The sequence below is a fragment of the Nicotiana tabacum genome, chromosome 23 (genome assembly GCF_000715075.1).
Source record: "Nicotiana tabacum cultivar K326 chromosome 23, ASM71507v2, whole genome shotgun sequence".
Taxonomy (NCBI): Eukaryota; Viridiplantae; Streptophyta; class Magnoliopsida; order Solanales; family Solanaceae; genus Nicotiana; species Nicotiana tabacum.
In genome coordinates, this window is record NC_134102.1 from 129,011,689 (window position 1) to 129,025,109 (window position 13,421).

The following is a 13,421-nucleotide window of genomic DNA, read 5'->3' on the forward strand; positions in this document are numbered from 1 at the left end:
TTTTCAACATCCTCGGTAGCAATGGGTATTTAATTGTACCCTGAATATCCATCTAAGAAGCAGTAACATCCACGCCCTGCCACCTTCTCCAACATCTAATAAATAAAAAGAATAGGAAGGTGATCCTTCCTTGTTGCATTATTTAATCTCCGGTAGTCAATGCACATCCTCCACCCAGTAACTGTTCTGGTAGGAATTAGCTCGTTGTCCTCATTTTTTACCACCGTCATGCCCCCTTTTTTCGGCACAACCTGTACATGGCTGATCCATTGACTGCCAGAGATGGAAAATATTATGCCTGCATCCAACAATTTGAGTATCTCTTTTTGAACCACCTCCTCAAGATTTTTATTCAATTTGCGATGGGGCTGCACCACTGGTTTACTCCATTCTTCTAACAAGATCGTGTGTATGCAGATTGCAGGCCTGATCCCCTGAATATCGACTATACTCCAATCTATTGCCTTTTTATTCTTATGTAGTAACTCCACAAGAATGTGTTCCTGTTCACCCGTCAAATCAGCAGCAACAATCATAGGAAAATTGTTAGTCTCCAAAAAAGCATATTTCAAATGTGTCGGGAGTACTTTCATTTCCAGCTTCGGCTTTCTCTTTTCTTTATCGAATTGATCTTCATCTACCACCTGGTTCTCATTTTCAGCGCCTCAACTTCCTTTTTGATCTTAAGATCTTCATCCTCTGTTGTGCTCGATTGACTAATGCATCGCTCCAGTGAGTCACCTACCAGCTTATCTAGTTTGTGTTGTTCAGCTAATTCTCCCACCACATCTAGCTTGAGACAAACATAGGCAGATGCCTCATCACATGGGTATTTCATCATTCTCTTCATTTGAAACACCACTTTTTCGTTTCTCACTCGTAGAATGAGTTTCCTCTCATATATATCAAGAATAGCCCAGCCAGTATAAAGGAATAGTCTCCCCAGGATTAGAGGCACTTCCTTATTCTCTTCCACATTTACCACGATGAATTCTACTAGAAAAATAAATTTGTCTACCCTTACCAGGATGTCCTCAATTATGCCCTCAGGTATGATCGTGGTTTGATCAGCCAATTGCAAGGATACTGGCACATATTTGATCACTCCTAGCTCTCCTTCCAATTTCTTGAACACCGATAATGACATCAAGTTAATGGATGCACCTGAATTGCACAAGGCTTTGTCAAAATTTTCGCTACTCAACGAGCAAGGTATAGTGAAACTGCGAGGATCCCCACACTTCTCAGGAAATTTGTTTTGTAGAATAGAACTGCAGTGGGCATTGAGTTTGACCACTTTCATTTCCTTGAGCTTCCTTTTGCTTGAGAGGATTTTCTTTAGGAATTTTGCATAGGCTGGCATCTGTGTGAGCACCTCCGTGAACGGGATATTCACATACAACTGTTTCAGCATCTCCAAGAATTTCCCAAAGCATTTGTCTAATTTCTTCGCTTCATCTTTTGAGGAAATGGTAATAATGGCATGTGCTTGCTTTCCTCAACTGCGTTGTTCACCCTATGTTTATCAACATCCTTGCTGCTTACATTCTCCTTGGGTAAAGACTCACCGATTTTCTGTTCTTTAGCTATCTTGTTTGAGTTGATCTCCTTCTCATCCCTTGGTTTTGCCTTTAGCTCTGCTAATGTTTCCCCACTCCTGAGAGATACAACTTTGGTTGTCTCTTTTGGATTCTTTTCAATGTGTGCCGGTAAAGTCCCCATTGCCATTTCTGACAATAATGTTACAAGTTGCCCCATTTGTCTTTTCAGATTCTGGATGTCTGTGCCTTGCTCCCTGAGTCTCAAGTTTCTCGTTGGATTTATTTATAAATGTATTCATTAGATCTTCTAAACTTGAGTTGTTGGGCTGTGGAGGTTGGTATGGTTGCCTCTATTGAGTTTGGAAACCAGGAGGTCCTTACACTGGTGCTCTGGGATTCTGCTGTTGCCATGAGTTCAAACTACTAGTTGAAGAACTCCATGAGAACCTTGGATGTCTCTGTACCATAGAATTGAAATTACTACCTCCTTGGTAGTTGCCTCTGTTGAAGTTTCCCACAACGTTGACTTTCTCAGTTGTAGCTTGACACTCATATATCGGGTGTCCCAATCCACAGATGTCACATCCCACATGTGGTTGATTATGCACCTGAGTTAGTGTCAGTTGCTTGATGTCCTTAGCCATAGATGTAATTTGGGCCTGCATTGCTACTGAGGATTCTACTTGGTGCACCCCTACTGATCTTTTTCGGTCCTCTTGATCAGTGGACCATTGTTCTGCGTCTTAAGATAGTTCATTCAGAAGAGTGACAATCTCTTCAGGAGTCTTCTTCATCAGAGGGCCTGCAACCGCACTATTCAGCACTTTCCTTGATGACGGGTTTAAACCGTCCTAGAAGTCCTAGATTTGCATCCATTGCTCCATTCCGTTATGAGGGCACCTCCGTAATAGCTCCTTGAATCTTTCCCATGCCTCAAACACTGTCTCCCCATCACCTTGGCTAAAGTTGTGAATATCTTTCCTCATTCGTCCAGTCTTAGCGACAGAGAAATATTTTTCTAATAACTTGGTCGTCATTTCCTCCCATGCACGGATTGACCCTGCGGGCAGACTTCTCAACCACTACTTTGCATTATCCTTAAGAGAGAACGGGAATGCTATGAGATATATGGCATCATGTGATGCTCCATTGTAACGGAATGTATTCATAATTTCGTCGAAGCCCATCAGATGGTTGTTGGGATCTTCATTGGGCTTCCCTCTGAATATGCAATTATTCTGAATGGTCTGGATGACACCCTGTTTGAGTTCAAAATTATTGGCATCAATGGATGTGGGTCTCACACTAGACTGTTGTTGGTTGTATACCGATCTGGCATAATCTCATAACGACCTCCCAGGTCTAGGAGCTGCATTTTCAAATTCATCTTCTAGCACGTTTCGATTAGGATTGAACATTCGCTCCCCGTCGACCGTTTCATCTGCAATTCTTGCTGCTTCAGCTGCTAACCGTGCTTCCCGTTGTTGATCCGCCTCTCTCGCAGCTAGGTCCACTACCTCTTCCTTGTTTACCATTGTATTTTGAGTTGAAGGTTAGCCCAATAACAATCCACTCGATCATTTCTCTCTTCTCAACTGCCTCGGGTGCTTGTCTAACTCTGGGTCGTATGGCACCAAGTTCTTTGAAGAGGATCAAGCCATACACCGTTGAACTCAACCTGTTGCCTGCACACAGATGAGGAGAGCGCAAAAAAGGAAAATAAAATAAAGTTGTTCCTGAATTAGCACTGAAAATTAAGTTAAACATTATTAATCACCAATCCCCAGCAACGGAGCCAAAATTTGACGAGTGCAAAACTGGTGTAGAAAATTATTGGTCACTAGTCCAAGATAGTATAGTTTAATTATCGTCTCCACAAGGATTGAATTTAAACAGTGTTCGAATAATCTTCAGTTGATTACTATCCAGGAAAATTAATACTTGATTTGATGACTATTACTACGATTAACTACTAAAAATTAAGCAAGTAACAATTGATCACAAAAGACAACAGATGAACAACGAAGAAATATCAATGAGAGAAATAAGGGTAGTTGACTAGATAAGTGCAAGATAATTGACTCGGGATCCAATTCTTGAGTTAATTCACTCTATAATACTGTTAATTCTCACGAATTCAACAGATAATCAGGTTACACTTGAAGTTAATATTTCTCTTTCGATTAAATGTTAATTTTAGTAATTAATCCAATTGAAGCATGGTAAACAATTGCAACAACAAAATGATGGTTATGATCTAAAGGGTGACTTATTACGAATATTTCCCTATTTTCTAGTTCGATTAACAATTCAAAAGGCTCTTTTGATTACCTATTTGAATCGCGAATTTAAACTAGAGTATAAGATATAAAGCAATTCAATATAAGGCTCCTCTTTCGATTAAGCAAAATAAGAAATAACTCCACACTACAAATTAAAACTCCATCAAGTAATTCTAACAATTATCAAGAATCGAATCCCTGATCAAATTATCAAAACACGGTATCTTTCAACACCCTAATGGAAATTACTCCATAACAATAGAGTAATACATCTCAAATAAGTTTAAGAACAAAGAAAATATCAAAGCTACTGATTTCGATACAAACTCTTGTATTGTACCGATTGCAGGTTGTATTGTTGATGAATTCTTGAGTCTTCTTACCTTTGTTGGTTCTCCAATCTTTCCTAGGTCAAAAGTCCCTTCAAAATTGTATTTTTTGTGTATTTATACAATGTAGAAACAAGATCGGACAAAACTATACTTTCCTAGCCGAACTTGGAGATCACTCTGACAAATTTGCACAGCCGCGCGCCGCGCCATGCGGCGCGCTAGTGAGGAAATCCAAAGAGCTCAGATTCTTCTTGTCAGGCCACTTTTTTACTGTCGCGCCGCGCGGTAGTGGCTTTTTCTCAGAGTGAATTCATGCATTCACTTTTTGATATCCGGACTTGGTCCTTGACCCCGAACGTGATCCCCGCCTAATTTCTTGGGCTTTTACTCAGATTTCAAAGCTCCAACTTGTTCGATTTCGCTCCAAATTACCTAAATAACTTAGAATCATTTCCTACAAGGCATAAAACATGTAATAAGTATAACTCACTATCATTTAAGCTCAAACACACATAAAATACAATAATTAAAGTGCAATACTACGACTAAAATACGGGTTTCTAGCCTACAATCAGGATTCCCAAATAAGGTTAGGGATATGTGTTGGTGATCCCAAAAATAGGGAAAGAAAATGGGTAGCTGAAAAAGTAATACATGTAATGAATTATTATGAGTACACCTAGATCCTCAAACAAGAAAATGTGTACTTGAAATTCAAGTGATAATTTATTTATTTTGCCAGGTGCATTTGCTGACCCAAAGCTAAATGTTATATTTCAACTGCTAATACTCCAAATAGAATAAAGTCCATGAGAGACAGAGTTTACAGCACGCAGGCAACATAATAGAAGAATCGGTTCCAAAGATAAAACTCCTTGAAGAAGGAGAGGAGCAAATGATCAAGATGGTCATAATAAAGAGGCTAGTGCTTTATAAGAGCACCATGACATAACACTTTATAAGACCTTATGAGAGAGGCTCAGGTACCTGAAAATAATGAGATCTCGATAAGTTATGTTTTTATTGAGTGATGACGGAACCGATGTAAAATGATTGTCGACGATATTGTTGACATAATGTAGTGCTCAATTTTATTAATATTGACGAGGATCTTTGATCACGCCCAACTATGTCTTATAAAAAGGACTAAGCGGTCATTGCAAATATAATCCGGTTTACAAGTCCGGAGTCGAATCCCACAGGAAAATAACGTGTTAATTACAACTAATAGTTTTGCACGAATTCAAGTAATCAACCTTCAAAAATATTATAAAACAATTTGAGAGTTTATTAACTAAGATCAAAGTAATTAAAAATGCAGTAATTTATAACTAACAAGGTAAATATTGTAGACAAGATTTGGAAAAGTCTAAGGTTATGATTTCCCCTATTGTCGGAATCTACCTCGCTATGTTTCCTATAAATTCGCCTAAATATTTTCTACCGATCGTGAGTATTTTAAGTGTCGTAGCTCTCTCTCGAGTAACTACTATAATTTACTAGACGTATTCTCTCGAACTACGCTAGCTGGCACTAATTTACCGCTCATGACGACCACACCAAGACTTCGTTATCTCTAATTCCGCCTTTAAACCCTCCGTATCGATCTCTCAACTACGTTAGGAGTAGTGTTGTTCAACAACTACCTAAATGTGCACTCTCTCTCGAGCAATATACACACTAAATAGGCACAGTTTATTGAGAGCTCTTCAATTAACAACAATGAAAATATAGTTGAAAAATAGAGAAAAATCAAAGGCAAATCTATATTAAACGCAATAGAGAATCATCCTCCAATAGGTTCCATCAAACCTTAGATTAAAGAGTTTAACTACTCATAAATAGAACAACAATCAACATAATATTTAAAGACATTAAACTACAAAGTAAAGAGATAAAGGAAAGAAAAACTCGTTTGATTCTTGCTTCACAGTGCTTGGCAGCCTATTTCTTCTCCAAAATCAATTTTTTAACCCTAGAATAACTCGTTTGGGGAGTATTTATGTCAACCCCCCGGTCCAAATTCGAGTTTGGGTCTTTTAACCCGCGACTTTTAATTACCGTACTATAGACCTCGTGAAGCCTGGTCTATAGCGTGGTCTAAACCTCGTGAAGCCTAGTCTATAGCGTGGTCGACCTGGCTATAGACCTCGCGAAGCCTGGTCTATACCGCAGTCGACTTGGCTATAAACCTCACGAAGCCTGGTCTATAGCGCGGTTGACCTGACTATAGACCTCGCAAAGCCTGGTCTATAGCACGGTCAACCTGGCTATAGACCTTGCAAAGCCGGGTCTGTAGCACAGTTTGGATATTTGATGCTTTTGTGCTCTTTTCTTGTATTTTTATCCTTTTTTTTGTATAATTTTATTTGATAATTCCTTCCGATGTTTCTACATATAAAACAATACAATTTAGCTCAAATATCGTACAATAACTTATTAGACCAATAAAATATAAGGCGAGTAATGTGCTAAAAGTATAATATTTTGGCATTACATCAATCTTGAGCTCAAATCTGCCATGAAATTTGGACAGATAAATGATTGGCCAAATAAAAAATACGCAATGAAAATTAGCTTCACCTGAACAATATGAAGATGGACGGATAGTCCCAACACCTGAAATTATAAAGCCAGTGGAGGTATAAATATATTCTTGTGTGAAAAAAAAAGTCAAGTCGCTAGACATAAAGACGACTTGTGTTACAAGAAGATTTGTAAATATCCTGGCATTGATTATATAAAGACATTTTCTCATGTGGGGATGTAGTCATTTCAGATTTTAATCTGGCAATACATGAAAAACTTGATATGCGTATAATGAAAATCATTGAAGGGTTTAAATTATTCTGAAGCATATTAAGGTTCCTAAGAAATTTATTAAATAAAACTTCAGCAAATTCTTATGTGAATTAGAGCGATCATGGCGTACATGATTTGTTTTGTGTCTAGTATCTTGCTAAAACTATGAGTATAATAATATGCTAGCAAGATAAAATTTTATTCATATATGAAGATATTGGAATACTATTGGGATTATATTGCAAAAAGAATCCTTGATATAGATTTGTTTAATCTAACAAATATTGTCAAGGTTTTGTTGGTTATGCAAGTGTAGGCATTTTCTAAAGTTCGTTATTCAAATAATCTATTTGTATGTGAGGGTACTGCCATATTATACTTTCACAAGACTGTTAATTATTTATTCAAGTCATGCCAAGATATTAACAACTGAATAAGCAAGTACCTCAATATACAATAGATGTGTGATTTTTCTTTGAAAAAGAAGATTTCACTAATATTGAAGACAATATTGCATGCTTATCTCAATTGGAAGAAGATTATATTGAAGGAGACAAAATAAAGCACATTTCACCAAAGTTCTTTTCAGACATGATCTTCGGTATATTGATGATGTAGATGTTCAACAAATTTATTTGATTGATACTTTGGTGGATCTGTTTAATGAATCATTACCAACCTCAATATTTGAGAAGCTGGTGTACGAGATTGGAATACGTTATTTCCGGAAAATAAAGTGATGTTTTCATCAGGGGGAGACAAATACGCGTTGTACTTTTTTTCTCTTAGTTATGGTTTTGTCTCACTGGGTTTTTCTGGCAAGGTTTTTAATGAGGCAGCAAGCAATGCGTCTTACATGATATGTGTACTCTTTTTCCTTCACTAGGATTATTTCCCATAGGGTTTTTTTCCTAGTAAGGTTTTACCGAGACACATTATCTATGGACATCCAATGGAGAATGTTATAAAATTTTGAATTATGGTGAAAGTCCATAACCACCAAAGGAGTAATGCTCACTACTCTTCTCCATTATCTCTATAACCTTCCCCATGATCTTCCTTCATGATCTTCTTATCAAATGCTTAATGACATATTTATGTAGTGATCATTCCACTCAATAGTGGTCATTTCTTTCAATAGTGGCCATTCCACTCACTATTTTACAACAGTGATTCTTTACTTTTCATGCTTATATAAAGGTCTTGTAATAGATAGGAAAGATAACACAATTGAAGAAGAAATAAGAATCTCTCCTCTCTTTCTCTCTATATCTCTTAGCTTATTTTTCCTTGTTCTATATTGTTACTTTGAGTTATATTTTATAACATTAGCCAAATTTTAGTTTGGTCTTAAAAAGATTATTAAAAACGTGGATACACTCTATGTAAAACTTAAACTCTTATTTTTTTTTTTTTTTTTAGGTTAATTCCTCTAATCCCTTGAAGATTGAAACCTAGTGCAGAATCCACGATCGACCCAAATAAAATGATGGACTGATTATAAGGGCGAGGGATCTTTACACATATAGGCAGAACGAATTTTCGATATATATAGATTATATTCTATGTACTTTTTTTACTGGTATATACAGATTATATACGATTATACATATATTATATGTTGAATTATATATATATATATATATATATATATATATATATATATATATATATATATATATATATATATATATATTATACACCCGCATGCTATTTTTAATTTAAGAGGTTGAGTGAGAAGCTATTTAGGTTAATTCTTGTACGAGTAAGAGGAGTTAACATACTTTGATTTGTAGAAATGACGTTAAGGTGGTCGTTTGTAATACTCATATTTAAAATATTTTGAGTCTTCTTAAAATTATTTAAAATTTAGTCAATTTTGACAAACTTTAAATTTGAACAACCTCATCCTGACGCTTCTTTTTCCTCTTCTTCTTTAGATCTTTGATCCTGAAATTAGGCTTTTCTAAAGCCTAACTTCGTAACCAAAGGTAAAAAGTTTTGCTCAGATTCACTTTTTTTTTGTCTGAATTTAAAGCTTAGCAAAGCCCAATTTCAGACCTGTAGGGTTGGAAGCTTCAAAATCATGATTTTTCAACTTAGATTCGAATGTCTGAGGTGTCTAAACTTTAAAAGAATACTTCGAATAAATTTTGACTATTTTTAAATAGGAGTTTTTACACAAATAACCGGTCATATTCACTACTATTTAAATAATGATCCAAAAACGGCTCTTTGTGCACTTCGTCCTATAAAAGCTCTCAGACTACTTAATCAATCACCAGGCTACAATGGGTGAAATTCAAAAATAGCCAGATTTACAAGTGGTAATTGAAAAATAATCACAATTTTAAAAGTAATCGAAATTTAGTCACTTTTCATGTAAAGATAAATTTGAACGAAAACACTGTTCAAAATCTGGAAAATATTCCAGTATAATATACTGGAGTTTGAATTTTTTACATGTGAACTTCCAGCATAATATACTGGTCCAGCATTATATGTTGGAAGTACATACACATGTGCTCCAATCTCCAGTATATTATGCTGAAACTTTCCGTGTGCTAGAGTTCCAACATAATATGCTGGAAGTTCATACACAAGTACACCAATCTCCAGTATATTATGCTGGAACTTTCCGTGTTGCAGCAAAATAGTGGCTATTTTTTTATTGATTTTGCAAATACTGGCTATTTTTCAATTATCGGTCAAAAAACTGGCTAGCCCGTGTTATTTTTACGGCTACAACCCAACCCAATCCACAGCGGCCCAAATAAACAGCCCAAGTTTTGGTAGGAGAAATCTATGAGCAGCAATCTGAAGACTACCTCCAGTTTTAGAGAGAGTGAACGAAGTTTCGATAGTTGTGAGAAGTTTGGCCTATTGGAGAATGAGTAGCGCAGTGGATGCAGTAGGGAATCCGATCCCAACATCGGCGGTGCTGATGTCGGCGTCGAAGCACATTGACATAAGATGCCGGAGCGAGAATGTAGCATATCTCAAGTGCAAAAAAGACGATCCTAACCCTGAGAAATGCCTTCACAAAGGTCAACAAGTCACTCGCTGTGTCCTTAGCCTGTAAGTGATAAATTCATATTCAAATATTTTTTAATTTTGAAATGCCTTATCGAATTTTTGTGATTGTTATTACTGTTGTGATTTGTGTGCGAATTAATTATTGAGAAAAGGAGAAAGTTTAGGGCTTTGTTTGTATATACTTATACTAATCAGGAGGTGACTTTTTTCTGATTCAAGATATGAAGTGTTTAAGTTATCCGTTTGTTAATGTTACAGTATATATATAGCAGAATTTTCGTTTTGTTGTGGTGGTCCCATGAAGTAAAGTTGCAGAAGGATCATCATAGATGATCTGATTAGCTGGGATTTAAGCTTAATTGTTGCCCGAAGTATGTTTGGTTTTGTTAGACATTTGTATGTTATTGTAGGAACAAGTGTGTCACTTAGCATGAGAGTGAGATTTAGAGAACCTCCCGTTTTACAAAATCCTAATTTGTCAATTTTTTTTGGATAAGTTTCTAATTTGTCAAATTATTGAGTAGTGGAATGAAATGGGTCCAAATCACTCATAACAAAAAGTAGAGGATTCTTATAACCCAACCTTACTAGTTTGGGAGTGAGTTTAGTTGATTGATACTTCGTCTACTAGTAGTAGTCGAAGTGATGTGCCTCAATCCGACACAAGCTTGGGCCGGCTATATGAATCTTCACTGATAGTGTTGCTCCTCAATCTGAAACAAGTTGGGGCCGGCTATATGAGTCTTCACTGACCCTGTTGCTCCATTTAAGCTCATGCCAGGACAGAATTTTAGTTTTTTTTGAATGTTTGTTTAATAATGGTTGAATCTTTTGCAGTTCAACTGCCTTTTATAGTTCTTGTTGCCTAGTAATTGGTAGAGTAGTAAGAGCAATAAGATATATTTCCTTGGTTTCTTTTATTGGACTACTTAGAGAAGTCAAGGCATAATGTAACATGGTTTCAAACAATAATGTACCAGAATGAACAAGCGTGCTGCCTGTGCAGCGGCAAAAGGTGGTATAGTGCGTGATGTGTGGTAGGCTTACGTGACGAGGTTGTAACATGGCTGTTGAACCAAATTTGTACTTAAAGAGGAGGAGGATAGATTAGTAGGACAGCTTTGCCTCAGTCATGAAAAAAGAAAGAATGAACAATTGCTCTTCTGGCAGTTAAAGACTGAAAGTTTGTGTATTTAGGAATGTTAAATCGATTATGAAGTCAACAGAGGTTAGATTTTTGTATGCGTGCTGGTATTAAAATTGTTCTTGAAGAAGTATACGCTTAGCATAGAAGCTGGAAATTCTTCTAACATAATGAATACTTGTAACTGTTTATATCCTTTTGCCATGTGCAGATGAGTGTGTATTGCATGAGTTACGTTATGTAATTGGGTTGCTTTCAGGATCTTCTTCCTTGGTCACCATGCCGTTGCTAAACATTATTGATCAGAGTAGTTGAATATTCTGTAGTATGGGGGATATATTTGGAGTGATTAACCCGGTGAAATCAAGGGTAGTTTTGGGTGTCTTGCTAATTTGAATTGCTTGAAATAAAAGGCTGGTTGGATATTGTCATCCCCTTATTATGTAACGTAGACGTTGGACTTGGATATTTCTCTCATTAGAATCCTTCTGAAGCATGTTCTTAGACAATGTCGGAAAGCTCTGTAAGTACCTTTTCAGTGCTAACTGTTTTCCTACTTATCCCACCTTCCCTCTGAAAAAAGAAAAAAAGAAAAAAGAGAAACGTCCCTACGATACCGAAGCCTTGGGACCAGTTACCTGATTATTTATACCCAGTTACTTGTGTTATTTCTCAGTGACATTTTAATTCTCTTAAACTAATGCAGGCCCACTTTAGAGAGTCATAACTAAGTACGTAAGGCAATCCCTTCCTTTGACTGAGCAACCGAATCAGCCTCTCTACACCAAATGCCATTCTAGGCTACTTATATTTTTATTTTCTCAATTTTTTTTCCCTCTCCTCTAGCACTTCTTTTATCTCTCCATCATCAACATTACGAGTAGATAAACAACTCTAAAAGCCATCAACTAAATAAAGCTGATTACCACGCGACCCGCATGCTATTTCCTGCAAACAAGACTGGCCTTGCTGTGTCGAGGTATTGTCTAGCATTCAAGGTCTTTTATTTGTGCATATTATTGGTGAATGCACACATTGTATCTCTTGCAAATCCTCTTTGTACCCTGCTTGGATGCCTCTGATATGCAGGCTAAGATTTGAACAGAAGTCAATGCCACGCTAGACACCCAAAACTGACATTAATGTGGAAAAGAGTCAACTATTAGGCAACCAATTGATTTTTGTTCCTTATTGTCAACTGATATGCCTGTAACAGTATATACTCCTGGTACATAGCCATTGGTCAATAGCCTGAATCATGGGGGAGGAATTGGGGTTAGGTTAGGGCCGTGTGTGGGGAAGGTGGAGATAATATAAAGATGACATGTGGAGTGGCCATGTTTTGGTGGATTTCCACTAACATAGACCTGGTCTTACTGAGTACATGTTGGCCGCTTAAAATCTTGGTATTTTTTTAATTTAAACCAAGTTGTATTAGCGATACTTAATGAATCTTATTGCTTAGGCAACTGTGAGAAATCTGAATGATACTCAATGAACACTTTATGATCTTGCAACTGTGAGAAACCTTACTCCTCATTTTTTTAAACTTCTCGAGCTATAGCTCCATATTATTTTTATTTTACTCCTTCATTCATTTTTGGTTATAGGTTGAAGGATCTCCATCAAAGGTGTAACAAAGAGATGGATGCGTATGCTGGATGCATGTACTACAACACAAATGAGTTTGAGATGTGTCGTAAAGAGCAACAGGAATTTGAGAAGGCCTGTCCCTATTGATTGGCTGGGAAATAACGTTTTTATTTTATCAAATAATGACTTGAATGTATTTGCAAGAAGAAGATCGTTTTGTTGTAAGCACATTTTGATCAATATGTTACTGTGGCTTGGACCCTTATCACAGGGAAGTTGCCTATTTGATGTTGCTCTCAAATTGCCTTCCTACATGAAAGCATAAACGGCTATTCATCAACAACTCAACACTATTTGTTTTCTGAGCATAATTTGGAATTTGGATCAGTCGCCTTTTAGGGAATTTGGAATGGTTGTGCAGTCTCTTCCTCTATAGTTTTGTTTCTAGGACGTTTATACTGTTTTTGTCCTTCGAATATACATTTTCATTTAAACAAGAAATGTTTCTACAGTTTTAAATTCACTTATCATATGCAGAAAGTCACATCTCAATTATGATTAACTAAGGATTACTCCCTCTGGCCAAAGAAGAATGGCGAGGTATGAGTGAAAATCTATTTGATTTTTGATATAGGTTTTGAGTTTCAGTCCTTAAATTTCTTGCAAACAATGTTGACATATTGTGAAACCT

The 13,421-nt window shown here is 36.6% G+C and overlaps 2 protein-coding genes across 2 annotated transcripts; one reads left to right on the forward strand and one right to left on the reverse strand.

The window, feature by feature from the left end:
- Positions 1–637: 637 nt before the first annotated feature.
- Positions 638–1,414, reverse strand: LOC107766130 (uncharacterized). Its single transcript, XM_016584870.1, has one exon. The coding sequence runs from the start codon at positions 1,412–1,414 to the stop codon at positions 638–640; it is 777 nt and encodes a 258-aa protein (XP_016440356.1).
- Positions 1,415–9,770: 8,356 nt separating this feature from the next.
- On the forward strand, positions 9,771–13,014 carry LOC107766124 (NADH dehydrogenase [ubiquinone] 1 alpha subcomplex subunit 8-B-like). Its single transcript, XM_016584858.2, has 2 exons — positions 9,771–10,035; positions 12,748–13,014. Exons 1-2 carry the CDS (start codon positions 9,848–9,850, stop codon positions 12,875–12,877), a joined length of 318 nt encoding a protein of 105 aa, XP_016440344.1. The 5' UTR covers positions 9,771–9,847; the 3' UTR covers positions 12,878–13,014.
- Positions 13,015–13,421: the final 407 nt, after the last annotated feature.